General features: G+C 45.7%; 1 protein-coding gene and 1 long non-coding RNA gene across 2 annotated transcripts in view; both read right to left on the reverse strand.

The window, feature by feature from the left end:
- Positions 1–23,575, reverse strand: part of pde1a (phosphodiesterase 1A, calmodulin-dependent) — a 397,928-nt gene extending 374,353 nt beyond the window's left edge. Inside the window, exon 1 of the mRNA XM_034187112.1 lies at positions 23,193–23,575. Coding sequence (XP_034043003.1) covers positions 23,193–23,575 — 383 coding nt within the window. The remainder of the gene's footprint in view (positions 1–23,192) is intronic.
- On the reverse strand, positions 519–14,132 carry LOC117524662. The gene is made up of 3 exons (XR_004564823.1): positions 14,119–14,132; positions 2,371–2,376; positions 519–717 (listed from the first exon to the last, which is right to left on the reverse strand). It is a non-coding gene; the product is annotated as an uncharacterized LOC117524662 (long non-coding RNA).
- Positions 23,576–24,177: the final 602 nt, after the last annotated feature.

The following is a 24,177-nucleotide window of genomic DNA, read 5'->3' on the forward strand; positions in this document are numbered from 1 at the left end:
TATTGCCCAGCAGTTTGGTCAAATGATTCTGGTGAAATGATTAATAAATTACAGATTATTCAAAATAGCTTGTACAGCACCTAAATGTAGTTATAGGACCAACATTATTACAATGCATAAAAGTTTAAACTGGCTGTTAATTAAAGATGGACTATTATATTCACTGATTATTTTTACTAGAAAGATTATTGTCACTAAGTTACTTCATATTTTGTTCAGGAATTTCTCCTTCAGTTCAGAAAATCATACAGTAGATACATAACCAGACATGCTGTGGTGGGAAATTTTATATTACCTGTGGCCAGGACTAATGCCTTAAAAAAAAAAACACTGTCTTATTTAGGGGTATGAAGGAATGGAATTCATTGCCGGAATGTATTAAACTTACTGCAAATGAATGTTCGTTTAGGGAACTTCTGCAGCAGTATTTACTGACATAGTGAGCAATCTGGGTTGTTTTCTTTTTTCCCCATATATATATATATATATATATATATATATATATATATATATGGCTACCATCAAGAAGGTACAGCAGAGACTCTTATTTCCTGAGGGTTCTCAGGAATAACCGTCTGCCACAGGGACTGCTGGTGTCCTTCTATCGCTGCTCCATAGAGAGCATTTTGACCTACTGTCTGTGTGTGTGGTTTTCTAGCTGCACAGTCACAGACAGGAAAGCTCTCCAGAGGGTTGTCATCACAGCCCAGAAGATCACTGGTTGTCTCATGCCTTCATTAGAGGAACTGTATACAAGTTGTTGTCTCAGGAAGGCAAGGACTATAATCAGAGACCCCTCCCATCCTGGACACTATTTGTTTGAATTGCTGCCATCAGGCAGATGATACAGGACACTTAAGGCCAGAACAAACAGACTTAAAAAATAGCTTTGTGGGAAGGGCTGTTGGTGCACTGAATGCTGCTGGACCTGCCATTTTATGATTGTGATTGAGTGTTTTAACTAGGTTTTATGTAGGATTTTTAGGGTTATTTATTATTCTATTTATTTATTTTAAATGTGCTTTTAAGAGATTGTTTTTAATTTTATTGTCATGCACAGTATTTTTTCTGGTGTCATGCACAATGATAATAATAAATTCTATTCTATTCTAAGACCATAGTGCTGTCCAAAATAGAAAAATGGGCATCAATTTACCCCAATCATAAATAAATAAGTTAAAAATAGTAATAAAATTGTAACTGGCAATAAAATGAATAAAAGTTGCCAGAGAAAAGAAGTAAGTTTTTGAAGAGGACTTAAAAGTCTCTAGGGTCAGGAATAATAATAATAAATTTTATTTATAGAGCGCCTTACATATGACAAGCAAATCTCAAGGCGCTACCATAAAAGTACAAAGAATAAAACACAGTACAAGGAAAAAAACAGTTAAGAAAAAGCTTTTAAAAACAGAGAAGACTAAGTGTTTTTTAAAAGTTTCAGCTGACTGTGGTGCTCTTAGGTGGTTGGGAAGAGCATTCCACAGTCGGGGTGCAGCCATCTGGAAGGCCCTATCTCCCATAGTGCGGAGTTTGGCCTTCAAAAGCTGGAGTCAGTGACTGTCAGCACAGCGAAGATGGCGTGATGGGTTGTAGGGACAGATCAGATCATTGAGGTACACCGGTGTGCTGCCATAGACACACTGAAGGGTCAGGAGACAGATCTTTATTCAATCCTGAATCTAACAGGGAGCTAGTGGAGGTTTTTGAGGGTGGGTGTGATGTGCATGGACTTCCGCACCCCCATAAGGATCCGAGCAGTGCAGTTGTGAATATACTGCAGTCTCTGCAGGCTCCTGCCAGGTATCCCAATGAGGAGTTCGCTGCAGTAGTCCAGCCTGGAGGAGATAAAAGCATGGACCAATTTCTCAGCATCAGGTGGGGAAAGGGAGGGACAGAGTTTGGCGATGTTCCAGAGATGAAAGAATGCAGTTTTACAGAGGTGTTGGATGTGGGTGTTAAATGACAGGTGGGGACCAAACTATACCCCAAGGTTAGTGACAGAGGAATTGAGGGGAATGTTGTGGCCGGTGAACGAAAATACAGTCAGAGGAAAGGACCGGAGTTGGTAAGGGGGCCCAATGAGCAGACCTTCAGTTTTGTTACTATTAAGCTGAAGAACATTGTCATTCATCCACACCCCATCTCCTCCAGACAGGCCGTAAGAGCAGTTATTGAAAGTGAGGGTGATGTAGGGTCCAACCTGACACAGAGCTGAGTATTATCAGCATAGCAATGAAAGGCAACTCCATGCCTGCTGATGATGTGGACCAGGGGGAGCATGTAGATGAAGAATTGTGTGGGACCGAGGACTGACCCTTGAGGTACTACACAGTATGGGCCCTCTACCTGGCTTCCCCCAGAGCCACATACTCAGCTCTATCAGTCAGGTAGGACCAAAACCACTGGAGTGCTGTGTAGGAGATGCCAATGAAATGTTGCAGACGGTGGAGGAGAATGGAATGGTGCACAGTGTCGAAGGCGGCTGAGAGGTCAAATCATTGGTGACCCTGACCAGGGCTGTCTGTGTGCTGTGTTCAGTGCGAAACCCTGACTGGAATATTTCATAAAGGCTGTGAGAGTGTAGGTGTTATGAATGTAAATAGTCAGAAAACAAGCTCCAGAATGCAGGCAGCAAAAACTCAAAGCATTAGTTCCAATCCAAAGTGATTTATTTACAGGTGAAAATCCAATACAGTGGTCCCTCGCTATATCACGGTTCACCTTTCGCGGCCTCGCAGTTTTGCGGATTTTTTTAGTGCAATTTTGCATGCTTTTTTTTTTTTTAACAGCGCATTGTGTTCTGCGTCCTCATCAGGCAGGCCAGTTGGCATCACCGCGATTGCTCTCACTGCCTCCGATGCGCTTACCGAGTCTGCGGGCTCGGTAAGTGCCGCAGCGGGCCATTCACACTGCCCCACTGTCTGCTGTGCTGAGTTGCGGCCAAAATCTGGCAACAGGTCCAGAGACTACGCCCGCTGTTTTGATGCAGAGCGCTCCAGCAGCCTGCAAGGATAGAATTCTTGCAGAAAAATCCACAGTGCCCACTGCATGGTCTCGGTAAACACAGCCGCAGAGCTCCGTGGCCAATGAGAGAGGTTTGTATCTTTTTAATGACTTGGATTCTTTGCAGGTCCCGCAACAGTAACACCGGAGGCAGTGAGCGAAGAAAGAGTACGCGCATTGTGTTCTGCGTGTGTCTGTTTATAAGAATCTTCTCGCCCAGAAGAAAAAAAGAGCGCCAACAACTACCCATAACTGTGTTCTTCACTCGGAAAAAGACACCTGCAGCGAGGTGTCACTCAGTGGAAAAACATACTGTGCAGCGGCGCCAGGACGAAGAGGTGCGATCAGAGGAACTGTGAAATACTGGTGAGTCACTATTAATAATTTCTTGTGTCCAACGTCGTAGGTTGATCGTTAAAATTAAATTCATTAGTTCTAAAAGCCATCATAATTATTTATAGGAAAATGTTCTATTTTTATTTCTCAAACAAATGTTTGGGCCTGTGATCTTTGGTTTCATTCTATAATATTGGTCTTATTTTTCTACTAAGGTTTGAACTTTGAGAGTGTTTACACACGAGAGAAAAGTGAGAAAATGTTAATGCCTGTTTGAGAAAAGTGTAACAGTCTGTTTACTACGGAAACTGAGGAAGGACAATAAGCATGTTAACACTGAACTTAAAGTGACTGAAAATGAAACCTGAACCTAAAGATAATACAACGTAAATCTAACTCAAGTACCACAGTAAAAGAAGAAACAGAAAATGACATAATTCCAGATAGACTACAGAACCAAATGTGTAAAACCAGAACTGATCCAAGAAAGAAACCCTCAGAAAATACTACAACAGAAACCCCCCAAAATAACAGGAATAAACATACTGAAAATAATGTACAGAAAATTAATTAACGTTAAGTGATTGTCGAGTGAAGTGCAACAAAAAACAGGATCACAGGGCGACACCAAGTGGGGACTCAGGGCAAGAACACCTGGAAAGGAACTAAATGGCCAGTGGGATACAGAACTAAATGGAACAGTGATCACAATCAAAGGTACAAGGAAAACAAATAGCAAGGCCCCAAAAACATAACCATCAAAAGAAAACCCAACCGCATGAAATCAGAACACAAATAAGGAATACCACGAAAGCAATAACCCAAATGCCAAAACCTACATACAACTCAGCTTCGCCTTGTTGAATGGTTTGTTCCAGCTTTCACCACATGAAACATTTGTTCCTTTGAACTCATAAACATTCATTATTTGTTTGACACCTCACTCCATGTTGTGTTCTGTGTAACATACTGTGCAATACTGAGATTTTATTCTACATTTTTACATTTTCCCTGACCCTGGTTTGTGATGTGGTATGTGGTTGTTTTGGTGTAGTTTTATGTTATATTTGTGGGTTGATTTTTTTTATAGCACCACTGGCGGGAAACGTGATTTCGTGGTAGCCCGTATGCAATGACAACAGGGCTTAACTGAATTTTTTTTTTTAAAGTATCAAGTCAAGTTTGGGAGTATGCACTGGTCTAGTGTGTGACTGTATCCAAACACCTCGGCTGTGTTGTGTTATTATGTTTAGTCATCATTTATTAAAGCAGGAAGGTCCCACTTTTCTGTCTTGCAGATGAGCAGCTAAATAAAAAGCCCCTTCAACTTATCTCTTTTTACTGACACCAACAAAGTTCAGAGGTTATGTTTGCACCCCTGTTTTTTTTTTGTTTGTTTGTTTGTTTGTTTGTTTTTGTCCATTTGTGAACAACCTGTAACACAATTTTTCATATATCGTTATGACATTTTTGACAGATGATTCATATCCTGATATGCAAGAACTGATTCAATTTTCAAGGTCACAGGTCGAAGTCAGAAAAAAAAGTTGAAAACAATCTGTCTTTAACATTGGACAAATTTTCAAAAATTCATAACACTGTCAAAAATAACATTTCTTTCATATATGAGAGTGTTATGTAGGATGGTATCGTTTACTGGCTGACAAAGTTGGATCTGGATCTGATCCAGATTACAGATTTTGTGGCCACTTAAGGGTGATTCTTAGACTATGGGCACTTATTATGTCCTTTGATCATATTGTATGAAAAACAGAAAAAAGGGGAAATTTCACACTTTTATTGTTATCTTTACAATGAAAGTGTGTTAAGAAATTTGTTCTAGTAGTCTATGATGACTTTTTCACCTTTTTTCAGCATCATTATATGCAAATATTTGAACGAACTCCTCCTAGGGATTTTGTCCAATGCACTTCAAATTTCTTCCACATCACCCAGAGACGATACTGACCAAAAGTTATCGAAAGCTTTTCTTTATGTCGAAGGGTGTGGCCGCTATGGTGCCGCCATTTTGACCCTTCGCCATGGAACATTATACTTAAACAGGTACTGATTTCACATAGTTAACCCCATGAACTTCCTTCCACTTCTAAAACATGCAGAACAAGTTGGTGAACATAGGCGATGATCGCCGTGAACTTACGAGTAACGGCTTCTGTGTGGTGGCGTACCGAATATCGCCCCTTCGCCATGAAATTACGTTCTAACTTTTGACGGCTTTAATTTTGTCATATCATCATGACAATTGATACACAGGTCAAGCATGACAACCTCCTACAATTCATAGGGGCGTCGCCCATGGGCGGGGCAAAGTGCCTCAATAGCGCCCCCTTGAAAATTTCAAAAACCCCTCCCCTTAGGGGTTTTTTTGGAGTAGGGAGATGAAAATTGGTACACATGTGTGACTTGCATAGACATACAAAAAAGTCTCTTGCACCATGAGTCTACTCCAAACAGGAAGTCAGCCATTTTGAATTTTCTTCTCATTTTGAAATGATTTCCACATGTTGTATTTGAATGAACTCCTCCTAGGGATTTTGTCCAATGCACTTAAAATTTCTTTGACAGCATCCAAAGATGATACTGACCAAAAGTTATCGAAAGCTTTTCTCTATGTTGAAGGGTGTGGCCGCTATGGTGCCGCCATTTTGACCCTTTGCCATGGAACATCAAGTCATGATAACTCCTTCATGCTTTGCCCGATTGACTTGAAACTTCACATGTATGATGACGGTTGGCCCCTGAACACACCCAGCCCCTCTGTTTGTACACTGAGCACGCCCTAGTGGATGAACAATCAACATGTCATAACTCCTTGATGCATTGTGTGATTTGTTTAAAATTTTAACTGTGTGATGAGTGGTTGCCCCTGCATGCAAATGCCCACATGTGGTCACAAGGGCACCCACTGGCCTAGGTAGGCGGTCGTGCGGAACGAAGGCCCGTATATGACTGCTTGCAGTCCTAGTTATTATTATTTATTATTATTCTCAGTCTTGAAATCGAAATTTCGGCCTCTTCCCATGCTGAAAAACTCAAACTTTCCAAAGTCGTCCGGCCGGATCCGAAATTCGATATTTTGGGGGCATCGCACATGGTCGCAGAAAAATCACGAAATAGCGCCCCATAGAAATTTTCAAAAACCCCTGTTGTGTGTTGGGGGGTGTGGCTGGACATTTTGGTGTTCCTTTCTTTTCTTTGCTCTCCAGGTTGCATGAAAACTGATTTGTCTGTGGAGAAGGTGCTGGCTGAAGAGTTCTTCACCCTCATCAACATCATGTGCAGCACCTGTGAATGGTGCTCACGTGCAGCCTTAAAGACTTTCAGCTGAAGCAGATAATTGGATGGCGTTCTGCATTTAAGTCATGTGTGATTCAAGCAGAACTGCCGGGAACTCAACCTTGTGATGTTCATTTGTGAGACGCTGAGGACCGCGCCTGGGTTTGACACATCGAGCCCGTGAAGGAGGAAGGGTGAGGGACACATGCTGTCAGCACACATCAGAGGTGATTAAGTGTTTGACTAATTGTTGATAGTAACTTGGTATTTTGTTACGCAGTATATTTGAATTGTGATGAGAATGGTGCAGCTTGCTTCTCACTGCTGTGACGTGCGGACAAGTGATCCTCCACCTGTTGTGAGAAGCTGCTCATTTGCATAAAGCTCAAAATACAGACCTGAATGTGTTGCTGATAGTGTGTGTCTTTTGAAGGATATTAGTTGTAACTGCTGACTTACCTCACCTCTTCTATCCTTCGCAGAGAGTCGGTTTGTCGTGTCCACCTGGGGGGTGGTTGGCGGTAATAGTGGGTCCAGGAGCGCCGGGATTCGATCCTTTTGGGCGCTGGAGAGCGTGCCAGCCTTCACTCCACCAGAAGGACGCTATTTCAGTTTTTACACTTTATTATGCACCAGCGGGTGAAATAAATAAATTGTTTTTGTTATTGGAACGCTTTCTGGTTATTTTTAGCGCTGGGTTCCGTCTGACGCAGGTCCGCTCCTCAACCCGCATCGACACATAACAACCCCTCCGCATTGGGCTTTTTTCGTCGTAGCCTCACGAAATTCGGTACACATATTTACCATGCCAGGACGCACGAAAAAGTCTCTTACTGTCATGGTGAAATATCGACAGGAAGTCGGCCATTTTGATTTTAACTTTCGATTTTGAGCAAATTTTTGCCATTTTTGGCCATTTCCACTACTTACATTTGAACGAACTCGTCCTAGGGATTTCATCCAATCGTCTTCAAATTTGGTCAAAATCATCACAACACAATAGTGATCAAAAGTTATCAAAAGCTTCTAATTAAGTCAAAAGGCGTGGCTGCTAGGGGTCGTCAAACTTTGGTGAGCTTTTCGGAGCACGCCATTTCACTTCGAACGGCTGTCACGCCCACATACTTCATCGTAGATCCTTCAAACTTGCTGAACATGATGAGGGCTCCGCCCTGAATGTCACCATAAGTTCCCACCTCCGCCATAGCGCCCCCCGGTGGTTGCGGGAAATGTCCTATTTTTACTTTAAGAGGTCCTGATGTCACATTCTTAACCCAATCAACTTCATTCCACTTCTAAAACATGCAGAACAAGTTGGTGAATGTAGGCGATGAACGCCATGAAGTTACGAGTAACGGCGTCCGTGTGGCGGCGTGCCGAATATTGCCCATTGGCCATGAAATTACGTTCTTCCATTGATACACAGGTCAAGCACGACAACCTCTTACAATTCATAGGGGCGTCGCCCATGGGTGGGGCAAAATGCCTCAATAGCGCCCCCTTCAAACTTTCAAAAACCCCTCCGCATAGAGGTTTTTTTGGAGTAGGGAGATGAAAATTGGTACACGTGTGACTTGCATAGACGTACAAAAAAGTCTCTTGCACCATTGGTCTACTCCAAACAGGAAGTCGGCCATTTTGAATTTTCTTGTCATTTTGGGGTGATTTCCACACGTTATATTTGAACGAACTCCTCGTAGGGATTTTGTCCAATGCACTTCAAATTTCTTCCATATCACCCACAGACGATACTGACCAAAAGTTATCGAAAGCTTTTCTTTATGTTAAAAGGTGTGGCCGCTATGGCGCCGCCATTTTGACCCTTCGCCATGGAAAATTATACTTAAACAGGTACTGATGTCACATACTTAACACCATCAAATTCCTTCCACTTCTAAAACATGCAGAATAAGTTGGTGAACGTAGACGATGATTGCCGTGAACTTACGAGTAACGGCTTCTGTGTGGCGGCGTACCGAATATTGCCTCTTTGCCATGAAATTACGTTCTTCCTTTTGACGGCTTTAATTTTGTCATATCATCATGAAAATTGATCCACAGGTCAAACACGACAACCTCTTACAATTCATAGGGGCCTGGCCCATGGGCGGGGCAAAATGCCTCAATAGCGCCCCCTTGAAACTTTCAAAAACCCCTCCCCATAGGGGTTTTTTTGGAGTAGGGAGATGAAAATTGGTACACATGTGTGACTTGCATAGACGTACAAAAAAGTCTCTTATACCATAGGTCTACTCCAAACAGGAAGTCGGCCATTTTGAATTTGTGACCCTTCACCATGGAACATCAAGTCATGATAACTCCTTCATGCTTTGCCTGATTGACTTGAAACTTCACATGTGTGATGATAGTTGGCCCCTGAACACACCTTCCCCCTCTGTTTGTGCTCTGTGCACCCCCTAGTGGATGAACCATCAACATGTCATAGGTCCTTCATGCATTGTGTGATTTGCTTGAAATTTGAACTGTGGGATGAGTGGTTGCCCCTGTACACACACGCGTACATTAGGGCCAGAGTAGGAAAATGTCCTACAAGGACCCTATTGTAATTGTGCTGTTTATTATTATTATTTATTGTTATTATTATTATTATTATTATTACTATTATTCTCACTCTTAAAATGCAAATTTCGTCCGTTTCCCATGCTGAAAAACACACCAAACTTTACGAAGTCGTCTGGCTGGATCCAAAATTCGATGTTTTGTGGGTCACGCACATGGTCGCAGCGAAATCGCGAAATACCGTCCCCTAGAAATTTTCAAAAAACCCTCAGCATAGGGGTTTTTTCGTCGAAGCCTCACGAAATTCGGTACACATATTTACCATGTTGGAATGCACAACAAAGTCTGCTACCATCATGGTGAAATGTCGACAGGAAGTTGGCCATTTTGATTTTATGTTTCTATTTTGAGATAGTAGAGAAGCTTGAATCTTCGACTGAACTGGGTTGCTTGACGCGAGGATGTTTCGCTTCAAATCGCAGAAGCTTCCTCAGCTAAAATTCTTGCTCTGGTATTCTGATTTCTGTCTTGACCCTTGTAGAGAAGAACAAACAGAAGCCACAAAAGCTGGAATTTTAAACCTAACCAGACCCCTCCTACCAAGAGGCAGGCTGCTATTGGCTAGTGACTAAACAGTTGCTTTAATTAGCACCTATTTGGCTCTAATTAGTACCCTCCTAATGACAGGGTAGCTGTCCCTACTAACGATGGGACTGACGCCTCTCCTGACGGCTCTTCTGATGAGTCTCCTGATGATGTGAATGACTCATTACCATGAACAAAAGACTGAAACTGCTTTGACTTGAGTACCCCATTGTAAACAGGGGACAAAGCGTGTCCTTCTGCAGTGCTGACACTGCAGAAGGACCAAAGCATCCTTATCCTGCCAGCAGATAAAGGCAGATGCACGGTGGTCCTGAACACATCGGACTACGAGGCCAAGATCAACAACTTGCTCATTGACTCCAGTACATACGAGCGTCTGAAGAGAGACCCCACAAGTGGCTATAAGAAGAAAATCATTAACTACCTCCAAAACCTGGAGAAAGAGGGACTCATCGACAGGCAGACATACTACAGACTGTACCCTGGGGACGCCACTCCATGCATCTATGGACTCCCCAAAATCCACAAACAGGACGTGCCACTCAGGCCTATTGTATGTAGCACAGATTCCATCATGTACAATTTGGCCAAGCACCTCAACTGGATTTTGGCTCCTATAGTGGGTAACTCAGACCACCATGTGGAGAACACACAAGATTTTGTGAACAAGATCAATGACCTTTAGCTGGAGGCAGATGAAACTATGGTGTCATTTGATGTGACATCGTTGTTCACCTACATCCCCACCGCTGAGGCCGTCTCAGCTGTGAGGCAGAGACTGCTGGAGGATGTGTCTCTACTTGAAAGGACCAAAGTCACACCAGACCACATCTGCCAACTCTTGGAGATCTGTCTTAACACCACGTACTTCCTGTTTAGGGGGAATTACTACAGGCAGATCCATGGTTGTGCGATGGGGTCTCCGGTATCCCCCATTGTGGCCAATCTGTACATGGAGCGAGTGGAGAAGAGAGCCTTGATGTCTTTCACGGGCATCTCTCCCAGTCACTGGTTCAGATATGTTGATGACACATGGGTTAAAATCAAGCAACAGGAAACTGAGGACTTTACAGAGCACATCAACTCGGTGGACTCCAATATCAAGTTCACACATGAGGATGCCAGGAACAACCATTTAGCCTTCTTGGACTGTGATGTTACGATTGGAGAGAACAGGTAGCTTCAGACAGGGATTTACAGAAAACCCACTCACACTGACCAATATCTGCTCTTTGGCTCAAACCACTCCCTTGAACACCAGCTCAGGGTGATCAGGACTCTTCAACACAGAGCCCTACAGGTGTCCACAACTACAGAGGGAAGGGCTAAAGAACAACAACTTGTCCGGAAAGCCCTCACAATATGTGTGTACCCACAATGGTCCCTGGATAAAGTGCAGTAGTCCCAGAGAACAAAGAGACCAGACAGACAGGAGACGGAGACAAGAAGAAGAGGAGTGTCTCTCCCTTATTTAGCAGGAGTAGAGAAAACCTAAAGAGGATCTTCAGACAGCACAAAATCCCAGTTTACTTTAAACCTGTTAATACCTTGAGACAGAAATTAGTTCACCCTAAGGACAGGATCCCTAGTTACAAACAGAGCAATGTAGTGTATTCTTTCAGATGTCAGGAAAACTGTAACAAACACTACATAGGTGAGACTAAGCAGCCGTTACACAAAAGGCTATACCAGCACCGCGGAGAGGGTGCCAGTGCACCTCAGTCTGCAGTTCATCTGCATCTTAAAGACACTAACCATATGTTTGAGGACAAGGAAGTTAAAATCTTAGCCAGAGAGAAGAAATGGTTTGAGAGTGGGGTGAAGGAGGCATTGTATGTGAAACAGTTGAAACTCAGCCTTAACCGGGGAGGGGGTCTGAGACACACTTTGCCCCCTGTTTACTATGGGGTACTCAGGTCAAAGTAGTTTCAGTCTTTTGTTCATGGTAATGAGTCATTCACATCATCAGGAGACTCGTCAGGAGAGCCGTCAGGAGAGGCATCAGTCCCATCGTTAGGACGGACAGCTACCCTGTCATTAGGAGGGTGCTAATTACAGCACAATAGGTGCTAAAGCAACCCAGTCCAGTCTGGTGAATATTCTTAATTCATAATTGGGAATATTCTAAATTCATAATTGGGATTTGGCTGTTCAAGTGGAACTGTTAAAAGTGTTTTTCACTGCTCAGCTACAACACTCCAGCCTTATTTAGCCTCAAGGACAAATTGCCCACTGTTTACCTCCAGAGGAATTTATTCAGGCCTTGGTGAGATTATTCAGCTCCATTCTTATCTCAACCCACAAAGACAATAAATTGACAGACTTACACATGGACTGAAGCATGCTCCAGTTTTTCCCTTTTCCTCCTTCTTGTAACAGGAACAGGAAATGTCCTGTTTATACTTTAACAGGTACAGATGTCACATAGTTAACTCCATCATCTTCATTCCACTTCTAAAACATGCATAACAAGTTGGTGAATGTAGGCAACTATCGCCGTGAAGCTACAAGTAATGGCGTCCGTGTGCCGAATATTGATCCTTCGCCATGAAATTACGTTCTTCTTTTTGACAGCTTTAATTTTGTCATATCATCATGAATATTGATACACAGGTAAAGCACGACAACCTCTTACAATTCATAGGGGCGTCGTCCATTGGCAGGACAAAATGCCTCAATAGCGCCCCCTTGCAACTTTCAAAAACCCTTCACCATAAAGGTTTTTTGGAGTAGGGAGATGAAAATTGATACACGTGTGTGACTTGCATAGACGTACAAAAAAAGTCTCTTGCACCATTGGTCTACTCTAAACAGGAAGTCGGTCATTTTGAATCTTCTTGTCATTTTGGCGTGATTTCCACACGTTGTATTTGAACAAACTCCTCCTAGGGATTTTGTCCAATGCACTTCAAATTTCTTTCGGATCATCCAGAGACTATACTGATCAAAATTTATCAAAAGCTTTTCTCGATGTCGAAGGGTGTGGCTGCTGTAACGCCGCCATTTTGACCAATCGCCATGTAACATCAAGTCATGATAACTCCTTCATCCTTTGCCTGATTGACTTGAAACTTCTGACCCCTGTTTGTGGGGTTAGGGTTAGGGCTAACCCTAACCCTCGTGGATGAACCATCAACATGTCATAACTCCTTCATGCATTGTCTGATTTGCTTGAAACTTGAACTGTGTGATGAATGTCTGCCCCGTACGCACCTGTCCCCTCTGTTTGTGCTCTGAGCACCGCCTAGTGGATGACCCATCAATATGTCATAACTCCTTCATGCATTGTTTGATTTGCTTGAAACCTGAACTTTGTGAGGAGCGTCTGCCCCTGTACACACCTGCCCCCTCTGTTTGTGCTCTGAGCACCCCCCAGTGGATGACACGTCAACATGGCATACCTCCTTCATGCATTGTCTGATTTGCTTGAAACTTGAACTTTGTGATGAGGGTCGGCCCCTGTACGCACCTGCCCACATATGGTCACAAGGGATGCGCCGGCCCAGGGAGGCGGTGGTGTGGACACGAGGGCCTGTATATGACTGCTTGCAGTCCCAGTTATTGTTGTTTCTATTTCATTCTTCCTGACCGCCAGAGGGTGGTGCTTTAGCACCTGGATAACTACATGTGCGCAAGCACAGAGAGGTCAAGAATATATACCAACAAAGTCATGCCATTGGATGTGACCTGGGTGACGTCACTGGTTGTCTTTATATACCAGACGCATGCAGCGTTCGCTTCTTTTCAACATTCTCACATTCTTAGAGGTTAAGCACGCATTTAGCTGCGATTGCCACTCTCGCTTGTAGCCTCGCAAGCCACCTTCGGTTGGAGCTACGTGCACTGCACATGTCCTCCAGAGGCTACGAGACACAGCTTCACCGTTTTTTGTATTCTTTGACTGACGCCTGTCATAAGTACACCTTCCTAAACACCGAGTGTGCACCTTCACCGCTGCCCTGCTGGGTATTTTCCTCTGTGCACATTAGCTGTGTTGTTTCGATGAAAGCTGGCTACTTGTTTAGTTGTCTCGCTAACCGCGTTAACTAAGTGGTAGTGTGTGTATAAGAACCAGTATAGTGTACGGTGTTGGGCTTGCCGTGAGTGTTTTCCACTCCTCGAAGTACTTCGTCTGCACTGCCGCCATTTTGCTAAGTTTAACAGCTCCGCTAGCAGCTAGTGTTGTCGTCATTGCTGTAAGTGACTTAGCACTTGGGCTGTGAGTATTTCGGATGTGTGCATCGTGTTATTACTGTGGCTGTGAGTGCTTCACACTTCATGCCTTGTATTAGCTTTTACACTGAGTGCCTCACGCTCCGTGCCTCGTGTCAAGTCTATGTCTGAGAAGTGCTTCACGCTCTGTGCCTCATGTCAAGTCTATGGCTGTGAGTGCTTCACGTTCCATGCCTCGTGTCAAGTCTATGGCTGTGAGTGCTTCATGTGCCTTGTGTTCGCATTATGCTGTGAGTGATGCACGCTCCGTGCCTTGTGTTACTATTTACACTGCGTGTGATTCATGCTATGTCTTTCTATCTGTAACCGTCAGGGCTTGCATTAGCCATCTGCACACAGTTCACAATGTTGACAGGGCCTTTGTTGCATGGCTGTAGTACCTGTTTGGCTCCCTTGAGCCCAGATGATGGACATATGTCTTGCCCCTCGTGTCTTGGGATCGGACACCTGAGGGAAGCCCTGACTGGCGATGCCTGCCTTAATTGTGCAAGCATGCCACTGGCAAAGAGGTCTGCTAGACTTGCGGCATTGGAAAGTGGGATGTCTAGTGCGACTTTGGCCTCCAGCCCCAGGAAGGAACCAAAGCACCGTAAATGCCGACATGCAGGAGCCCCTTCTGCTAAGAAGGTTACTCATGACCATGCTTTGACTGAAAAGGCCGAAACGTTGACTTCTGAGTTTGCTCAAATTAAGTCCTTGCTTCTGAATCTACAGCCTAGGGATGCCGTGACAGTTCCTGTTGTCCCTAATGAGGCTGATCAGACCGATGTAGTTACTCAGCAGGAGGAAGATGTCATGTCTATTGCCGTGACTGATTCCTTGTACATAACAGGTGATATAGACTGTGTGGAGGATCAGGATGAGAGGGGTCTCTCTCCAAGCCATTCATTATTGGGCTCTCACACCTCTGAGGCAGAGTCCCTGCAGCAAACCGGACCTGGACTATCCTTTGTCAAGCAAGTTGTTCAGTTGGCTTTATCCAGGCTTGGGGTCGACAATCCCCCTGCGGAAACCACCGTTTCAAGTGCCTTTTTCAAAGTCACTCAGAAGCCTGAGTTCAATGTTCCAGTTTCGCAACCATATATCGAGGAGCTCCACTGATGTTGGGCAGACCCCAAATCATTGACCCATCTATCGCAGGACTGCAGACCCCTTAGCTCTATGTGTGATTCAGCGCAGTATGGGCTGAACCGTATGCCCACCGTTGACAGCATTATTGCAAACCTGGTTGTGGCTCCGGCTGATGCTGCTCGGCCGGATGCCCGCTGCCCACAACCTCAGTGTAGGGTCACTGATGACCTCCTCACCAAAAGCTATGACATAGCTGCTCGCATTGGTCGCCTAGGCAACTCACTGTCCCATTTAGCCCTTGCCCTCTCAAAGTCTTTGAGGGAGGCAGAGGTTGATGATGCTACTCAAAGTCTTAGTGATGCCTCACTCCAAACCTTTGCTTATATGTCCAGTGAGCTTGGCAGACTGATGTCAACCCTTACCATCACTAGACATCAGGTGTGGCTTGCGCAGTCCCCCCTGTCTGAATCCTGCAGAGGCACACTCCGTTCACTGCCGGTTCTTCCAGGCCAAGTATTTGGACCTGCGGCCCAACAAACTTTGGAGCATGCTATTGAGGCTAGTAAATCTCGGTGACAGTTTGTTGACCTACACCGGTCTTCCAGGCCTGAGCCAGTCAGACGTGCTACAGTTTTTCACTCTACATCCAGGCTCCCGCCTACTCCCAGAGCTGGACATGCTTTTGCAATTGAGGGCCAGCTCTCCCAGAGGCCTGCCTTTCGGGAGCCTATGGGCAGACCCCGAGAACTGAACGGTTTCACAGAGCTTCCAGTAATCGTGCCCAGAGGTCCTCAGGGATGCAAGGCAGAGGTGGTTGGGTCTGACTGCCAATTTTTCACAAAATCATCTCAGCCACTGGGAGGCTCAAGTTCAAGACCCATGGGTCATTTCAACCTTGTTCGAGGGTTACAGAATGCAGTTCAGATGTCATCCTCCAAAGTTCAATGGGGTGAGGATGACTGTTGTTTCTGACTCGGTGCAGTCTGCCTCCCTACAACGGGAGATTTTGGAACTCCTGGAGAAGGGGGCCATAGAGCCAGTTCACAGTTCAGACCAGCTCAGGGGGTTCTATTCAATTTACTTCCTTGTTCCAAAGAAGGATGGGGGCTTTCGCCCTATCCTTGTTCTCCAACATCTGAATCATTATCTCAAGGTGTTGCAGTTTCACATGCTCTGCACAGTAGATGTCCTTCAAGCTATCACACCAGGAGACTGGTTCACAAGCATCAACTTAAAGGACGCCTATTTCCATGTGCCAGTGGCACCTCGTCATAGGCAGTTTCTCCGCTTTGCTTTCGAGGGTCAGGCATACCAGTTCAGGGTGCTTCCTTTCAGCCTCTCTCTCACCCCTCGTACATTTACTAGATGTATGGCTGCAGCACTAGCCCCACTGCAAGCTCTTGGATTAAGAATCCTGCCCTACTTAGACAATTGGCTTGTCTTCCATCTCAGGAGCAGGCGCACAATGACACAGCTCTTCTACTGAACCATGTCTCTCAGTTAGGACTCACAGTGAACTTTGCAAAGAGTTCTCTTGTTCCCAGTCAACAAACGACCTTCATCGGCATTGCCATCAACTCCCTGCATCGCCATCCCCGCAGAGAGTGGACGATGTAATTCGTCTCGCCTCACTGTGACGGTGCCTTTTGGTTTGCTGCCCCGGTTGATGGGCAAATTGACTGCAATGTCGCTAGTGGTACTTTGGCACTTCTGTTCTTGCGTTCCCTACAGATTTGGATCAACAACCTAGGCCTCAACTCAAAGTTGCATCAGCACAGGCTTGTACAACTCTCCAACCAGTGCCTTCTGCACCTCAGACCCTGGGGGAACGTGGACTTCATCTGCAAGGGTGTCCCTCTAGGCTCTGTCCCTTCTCGTCGAGAGGTGGTTGTTACAGATTCATCATTCAAAGGTTGGGGGGTCGTGTGGAATCAAAGGATGGTGAGGGGTGTCTGGAGTCTTCAGGAGAAACTTCAACACATAAACGTGCTGGAGCTTCGCGCTGTGCGATTGGCTCTCAAGCATTTCCTCCTGGCCCTGAGAGGAAGACATGTTCTTGTCCAGTCAGACAAAACGTCCACAGTCTATCACATAAACCATCAGGGGGGCACCAGGTCCAATCACTCATTGGCAGAAACTTAAAGGCTTCTCTTATGGGTGTTGCCTCACCTTCAAAGTGTTAGAGCAGTTCATCTGTCCAGCGTACAGAACAGCGCTGCAGATTTACTCTCGAGACAGAAACCACCACTGGGAGAGTGGAGACTGAACCCGATTGTGGTCCAGATGATCTGGCAGAAGTATGGTGTAGCGGAAGTGGACCTCTTCACTTCAAGCACCTCGACACATTGCCCACGGTGGTACTCCCTCTTGGAACCAGACAGCCCACTGGGGCAGGATGCATTGGCTCACCTGTGGCCGGATTGCCTCCTTTATGCCTTCCCTCCTCTCCCCCTGTTAATGTTGACACTGCACAGGATAGACCAGAGCAGCCACAGGGTGCTGCTGGTTGCTCTGTTCTGGCCAAGGAGGATTTGGTTTCCCATGATTTAGAAACTCCTTGAGGAGGAACCTTTGGCTCTCCTGGAGAGGAAGGTTGTTTGTCACAGCTACAGGGGAGGATTTGGCACCCTCACCCAGAACGCCTTCAACTGTATGTGTGGCCGTTGAGGGGCCGGACTCCTTGTTAAGTTCTTGTGACCAGGCTGTTGTTCAGACTATCCTTAATTCACGTGCTGCTTCTACCAGGGCTTTGTATGACAACAGATGGAAGCTGTTTGCGTGGTGGTGTGAGAACCAAAAGTTAGACCCGGAGCATTGCCCTGTGCCTATTCTACTCAAATATTTACAAGAACTGCTGGAGAAAGGACTTTCTGTTGCTACCTTGAAGGTTTATGTTGCTGCAACCTCTGCCCGGCATGTCTACATTGATGGCCGGTCAGTGGGTTCACGTTTCTTAGTGTGTCGTTTTTTGAAAGGTGCTCTATGTTTGCGGCCTCCAAGGCTTGCTTCAAACCATCTGATCTTAAATGGGTGTCAGTGAAGACTGCCTTTCTACTTGCACTATCTTCGGCTAAGTGGGTGGGAGAGCTCCACGCCCTATCAGTCGCTGAGGACTGTTTGCAATGGAATTCTGATGGATCTGGGGTTACGCTGTGGCCTAATCCGTACTTTTTAACCAAGAGAATTTCAAACTTTCATGTTAACCAGCCAGTTTCCTTGGCTGTGTATGCCCACATTCTGATCCAGGATTATCTGTTTCAGGTTCTCTGTGTCCTGTCCGAATGTTGAAGCAGTACATTAGTGCGACTGCTGGGATCCGGAAAACTGATGCCCTGTTTGTGTGTTATGGTGATCACAAAAGAGGCTGTCCTGTCTCAAAGCAGCGACTCTCACATTGGGTTGTGGATGCCATTTTACAAGTATTCAGGTCCAGAGGTCTTCAGCCTCCTAAGGTTACATGCCATTCCACCAGAGGGGTGTCCACCTCCTGCGCTGCACTGGGAGGTGTCCCTTTGAGTGATATTTGTGCTGCTGCTACGTGGGCTTCATCCTGTACCTTCGCCCACTATTACAGACTGAATGTGGCTGCTCCTCCTACGGTGACTTCGGCAGTGTTGTCTGCCTCCACTCCCCACTGCTGATGTGAGGTGAGTGTGACTCTTCGTGACCTTGTTGGTAAGTCATCCAGGTGCTAAAGCACCGCCCTCTGGTGGTCAGGAGGAATGAAAGAGAATGGGAGTTACGAATGTAACTACTGTTCTATGAATTCCGGATGACCGCCAGAGTTGCCTGTCACTCAGAGTCTTGCAAGTTCATTCCGAAAATCAAGGAATCAAGGAAATTTTATTGTCATATGCACAGAACAGAAGAACTTTCCTGCACAATGAAATGTGGCTACTGCATTTAACCCATCCTATTTGCCAGTAGGAGCAGAGGTCGCCATTAGGCGCCCGGGGACCAGCTCCAGATGTACATCCCTGCCTTGGTCAACAGCAGGGCTGAGCAAACCAACACCGACCCATAACAAACAACACACATAACACACAACACATAGGCCGGCCCGGTACATAAAACATATATATGAAAGCAAAACACGAGGGAAAAGGAGAAGAAAAAAAAACCCTCATAGCCGCTGCATTACACAGCGGCAATGAGGAAACAAAAAATCCCATCAGCACAAAAAACAATCACAGAGACAAAACAAGGACACAGGACGACAACCGAGATTTGAAAGGACCAGTTTATCAGAACACTCCGGAAGGCAGCCAGTTTCGGCGCCGTCGACGGCCTTGTCTGACAGTCTGGGGGGGGGAAGGGAACAGCCCTGCGCAGGCTGAGAAAGTCCTGGACAGTCCACAGTTCACGTCAGAGCTGGAGAAGCTGAGGGGAGGGGGGAAGACCAGGGAGCGAGGCTTGAGTGTTGTTCTTCTGAGGAGGTTTCTTATCACAGCGACCTTGAAGTGCAGCTGTATTTGGGGAAGCCAAATGAATAGCCAGATTAACAGACGCCTGAAAGATTCCACAGTTCTGAGAACAGAGTGGCTCTCAATGCATCTGAAATGTAGAATGTGGTCTTCACAGACGGTCATAGCAGGTTCCCAGGGCTGCAATCTTCCTAGAGATGTCATCCAACGCGCGGTTAACCCCCGCCGACTGCGCAGCCACTGCCTTCCCAATCGAATCAATCATATAGGGCAGCTTGGAACGACCAATCAAAGCTGCTTCCACTTTCTTGATTTTCAGGTAAACCAGCAGAGTGCCCGCTCCACACATCAAAAAGCCGGTCACCACCAAGCCGAATATGTACACATCTTCAACGTCCTCCACAGAAAGCATGTAAAGGCACATGACCTGCCATCTCCTCCACGAGTCCATCACGTAACCCATCACATGCGTCCCAGCAGGACAGGTCGGGTCCTCCGCTCCCGAAGGTCTTGTAGAAAAAATAGTGTCAATTGCGTTCAGAGACCACTTTAACAGATCCATTTTTGTCGTTTCCAGAAGAGCAAAGCTGCAGCCTCACAGACAACACGCCACAAAAGCAGGAAAGATAAGGAGGGAGGGAGAAGAGAAAAGTGCGTCCGTCTCGGTCGAGTGCAAGCTGGCAAAAAAAAAAAAAAAAAAAAGCGAGCGCTGGGTGCGTCTGGTATACGAGGGCTGTCAATAAAGTAACGGTCCTTTTTATTTTTTTCAAAAACTATATGGATTTCATTCATATGTTTTTACGTCAGACATGCTTGAACCCTCGTGCGCATGCGTGAGTTTTTCCACGCCTGTCGGTGACGTCATTCGCCTGTGAGCACTCCTTGTGGGAGGAGTCGTCCAGCCCCTCGTCGGAATTCCTTTGTCTGAGAAGTTGCTGAGAGACTGGCACGTTGTTTGATCAAAATTTTTTCTAAACCTGTGAGACACATCGAAGTGGACACGGTTCGAAAAATTAAGCTGGTTTTCAGTGAAAATTTTAACGGCTGATGAGAGATTTTTGAGGTGATTCTGTCGCTTTAAGGACTTCCCACGGTGCGAGACGTCGCTCAGCGCTCTCCGCCGCCGTCGTCAGCCTGTTCAAGCTGAAAACCTCCACATTTCAGGCTCTATTGATCCAGGACGTCGTGAGAGAACAGAGAAGTTTCAGAAGAAGTCGGTTTCAGCATTTTATCCGGATATTCCACTGTTAAAGGAGATTTTTTTAATGAAAGACGTGTGGACGGGTCCGCGTGTCGGCTCGCAGCCGACGCGACGCTCCGCCACAGGAAAAACACCTCTGTTGAAAGCCTTAAGGACAAGTTGGAACATGTCCTGCTGTTAAACAATTTCTCATATACTCACTCCACTGAAAGCCATCAAAAGCCGCCTGGATTTTACAAATGGTTATCAACACGGAGGTGTTTTTCCTGTGCCGCCGCACCGCGTCGGCTGCGTCCCGACGCGCGGACCCGTCCGCACGTCTTTCATTAAAAAAATCTCCTTTAACAGTGGAATATCCGGATAAAATGCTGAAACCGACTTCTTCTGAAGCTTCTCTGTTCTCTCACGACGTCCTGGATCAATAGAACCTGAAATGTGGAGGTTTTCAGCTTGAACAGGCTGACGACGGTGCCTGAGAGCGCTGCACGACGTCTCGCACCGTGGGAAGTCCTTAAAGCGACAGTATCACCTCAAAATCTCTCATCAGCCGTTAAAATTTTCACTGAAAACCAGCTTAATTTTTCGAACCATGTCCACTTCGATGTGTCTCACAGGTTTAGAAAAAATTTTGATCAAACAAAGCGCCAGTCTCTCAGCAACTTCTCAGACAAAGGAATTCTGACGAGGGGCTGGACGACTCCTCCCACAAGGAGTGCTCACAGGCGAATGACGTCACCGACAGGCGTGGGAAAACTCACGCATGCGCACGAGGGTTCAAGCATGTCTGACGTAAAAACATATGAATGAAATCCATATAGTTTTTGAAAAAAATAAAAAGGACCGTTGCTTTATTGACAGACCTCGTATAAAGACAACCAGTGACGTCACCCAGGTCACATCCAATGGCGTGACTTTGTTGGTATATATTCTCGACCTCTGTGCTGCGCACATGTAGTTATCCAGGTGCTAAAGCACTGCCTTCTGGCGGTCATCTGGAATTCATAGAACTGTAGTTACATTCGTAACTCTCATTTTATAATGTCACACTCAAAAGTCAGCCAAAAAATGCATCCTTGTGAAGCTCATCCTCATGGAAGACAAGTGCCAATATCAGCAGTGTTAAATGGACCGAATTTGTAATGCCCTTTTCCATCTGAATCACAAGCTCAAAGTCCTTTACAGTAATGCCTCACATTCACACACTGATGTCAGGGTGTTGCCATGCAAAGACCTCACTACACCTAAGGACCTTGCCCAAGGGCCACAGTGATTTTCCAGACAGAGGCTTAAACCCAGGATCTTCTGGTCTGAAGCTCAGTGCCTAACAACTAGACCATCGCCTCCCTTTAAGTAGGAGGTGATGCTTCTTTGTGGCTTTTTTTTTTTTTTTTTTTTTTTGCTTTTTGCAAAATGGCCAGGCTGCTTTCTGGGACATCATCTCTAGAGGTTCTGTGAGTGCTGTGGAGAGTGGGGGCGGAGTGTCTGACCATTCCCCAGTCACTTCTGGCATTCCTCAGGGATGTGGTCTGCCTCCTACACTATTTCATACTTGCATGGACTTGGTGTTGGGCTGGACTGTGGCAGAGGCTTAGAGTTTGTGAATGGGTACTTGGATTGTAAACCTGTGCTTTCACAGTAAAAAATGATCTGTCTGCACTGGTCATGTGACACACATTTCCTCCAGGCTCTAGACTGATTTTGAAAATTACATTTCACCGTGTCATTTTCACCGAATCTCATGAAGAAAAACAAAAAGCTGAATTAAAACTTGATTGATTTACCCAGAGCAGCCAGGCATTTCTTATAGAAATGTATGGTTATGGTAAATGGACTTTACTAAAGCGCTTTAAAATGATGGCTCATATTTACATTCAAACACAGATGTCAGTGTGCGGTGACACACAGCGCTCAAGTGCACACTGGCAGCAACTTGGGGATTAAAGACCTTGCCCAAGGGACCTTTTTCCTGCCTCACTCATCCAGAAACATCACTGATCCTAATTTATTAGTAAAACATTTGTAAGTGTAAATTTCTCATTTTAAAGAAGATTATTAAACTTGGTCAAACACATTCATGCTCTGAGTCTGAAGAGCTTTTTCTCTTTATCCCCTGCTTCATCCTCCTCACTGCCCCCCCCCCCCCCCCCCCCCCCCCCCCCCCCAAACCATGAGTTTACTGCAGCGTAATGCTCTGCTGTTACCATGGCAACTATGGAGGATAAAAAAGGCATTCTGCTTGACATTGGCTGCAGTAACCTCGAATCCTGGTGAACGCTGTGATGTTATTTTAGGTTGTTAGCAGCAGAATAAAATCTAATACAACTACATAAGCCCTAGTCCTCATTTTCTCTCCGACTGTCAGCAGTGTCATCATCCCAAACAAACCAGGAGTCTCTAATATGACGTCAGCAATCTGCTGACATCAAATCCAAAATCAATCACGAATCACATCATCGTTAACTTGGCATCACTGATCATTAGTCTGTTCTGCATTTACTCACATTTCTCTGAGTCGAATCAGGACCTGCTGGTTTTGATTCTGTTCCAGATTGTTCACAAAGTCTTGCACCTCCTCCTGCAGCTCTTCAGTCTGCAGTTGCACGTCTTCAGTCTGGTGCTCCTCCTCCTGCTGCAGCTGCACCTCCTCAGGCTGTTGTTGCTCTTGCGCAGCTTGCTGAATCTTGTCCCGCACCTCCTCAGCCTGCAGCTGCACCTCCTCAGTCTTTTGCTCTACCTCCTGCCGGTGATACTCCTCAATCTGCTGCTGCACCTCTTCTTGTACTTTATCTGCCTGTGACTCCTCGTTCTCCTCCACCTGTTGTTGCTCCACCTCCTCCTCCTGCAGCCCCTCAGACAGCTGCACCTCCTCCACCTCCTCACTCATTGTGCTAGAGAGGAGGAGAAGGAGGTGTCAGACCTTTTCTCAAACCAGTGTACTTGTTAAGAAAAAAAAATCCTGTCCCAATCCCAAGAAAAATCTTTTGGTAGAACTTCATCCAACTTGCTATGATGTCACTCGTCAGACTGACCAATCCAAAATCAAGATAACGTCCAACCTCTGACCTTATCCAGATGAGTTCAAGTTCACAGGGCACAGTTCATTTCTGAAAGTTGATCAGATCGCTCAGTCGAGCAGCAGCGAACAGGTCGACTGCCTGTTCAGCAGTGCGGCGGCTGAATGTCCCACAGCATCGCCGTAGCAACATGAAGAGTCGGCTAGCAATAAAGACAGGATGGAGAGGAAGGGGAGAGAGAAAGAAAGAAAGAGAGAGGACAGGGGAGGACAAAGGACAAGCAGAGAACATTGAGCGTTTCCGTGGTAACTCAGTAATGGTTGCTAAGAGTGATGGAATCCTGCAGCTGACTCCCCTCCTTCCTCCCCCGAGTTAGGCTACATTCAAACGAAGACCGCAAACAGACGTCTTCATGTCACTCTGTCCTCTGTCACATAGCGAGGGGCAGAGAGGAAGTGACATGGTGCATTTG

Source organism: Thalassophryne amazonica, chromosome 14, assembly GCF_902500255.1.
Source record: "Thalassophryne amazonica chromosome 14, fThaAma1.1, whole genome shotgun sequence".
In the NCBI taxonomy this organism is placed as follows: Eukaryota; Metazoa; Chordata; class Actinopteri; order Batrachoidiformes; family Batrachoididae; genus Thalassophryne; species Thalassophryne amazonica.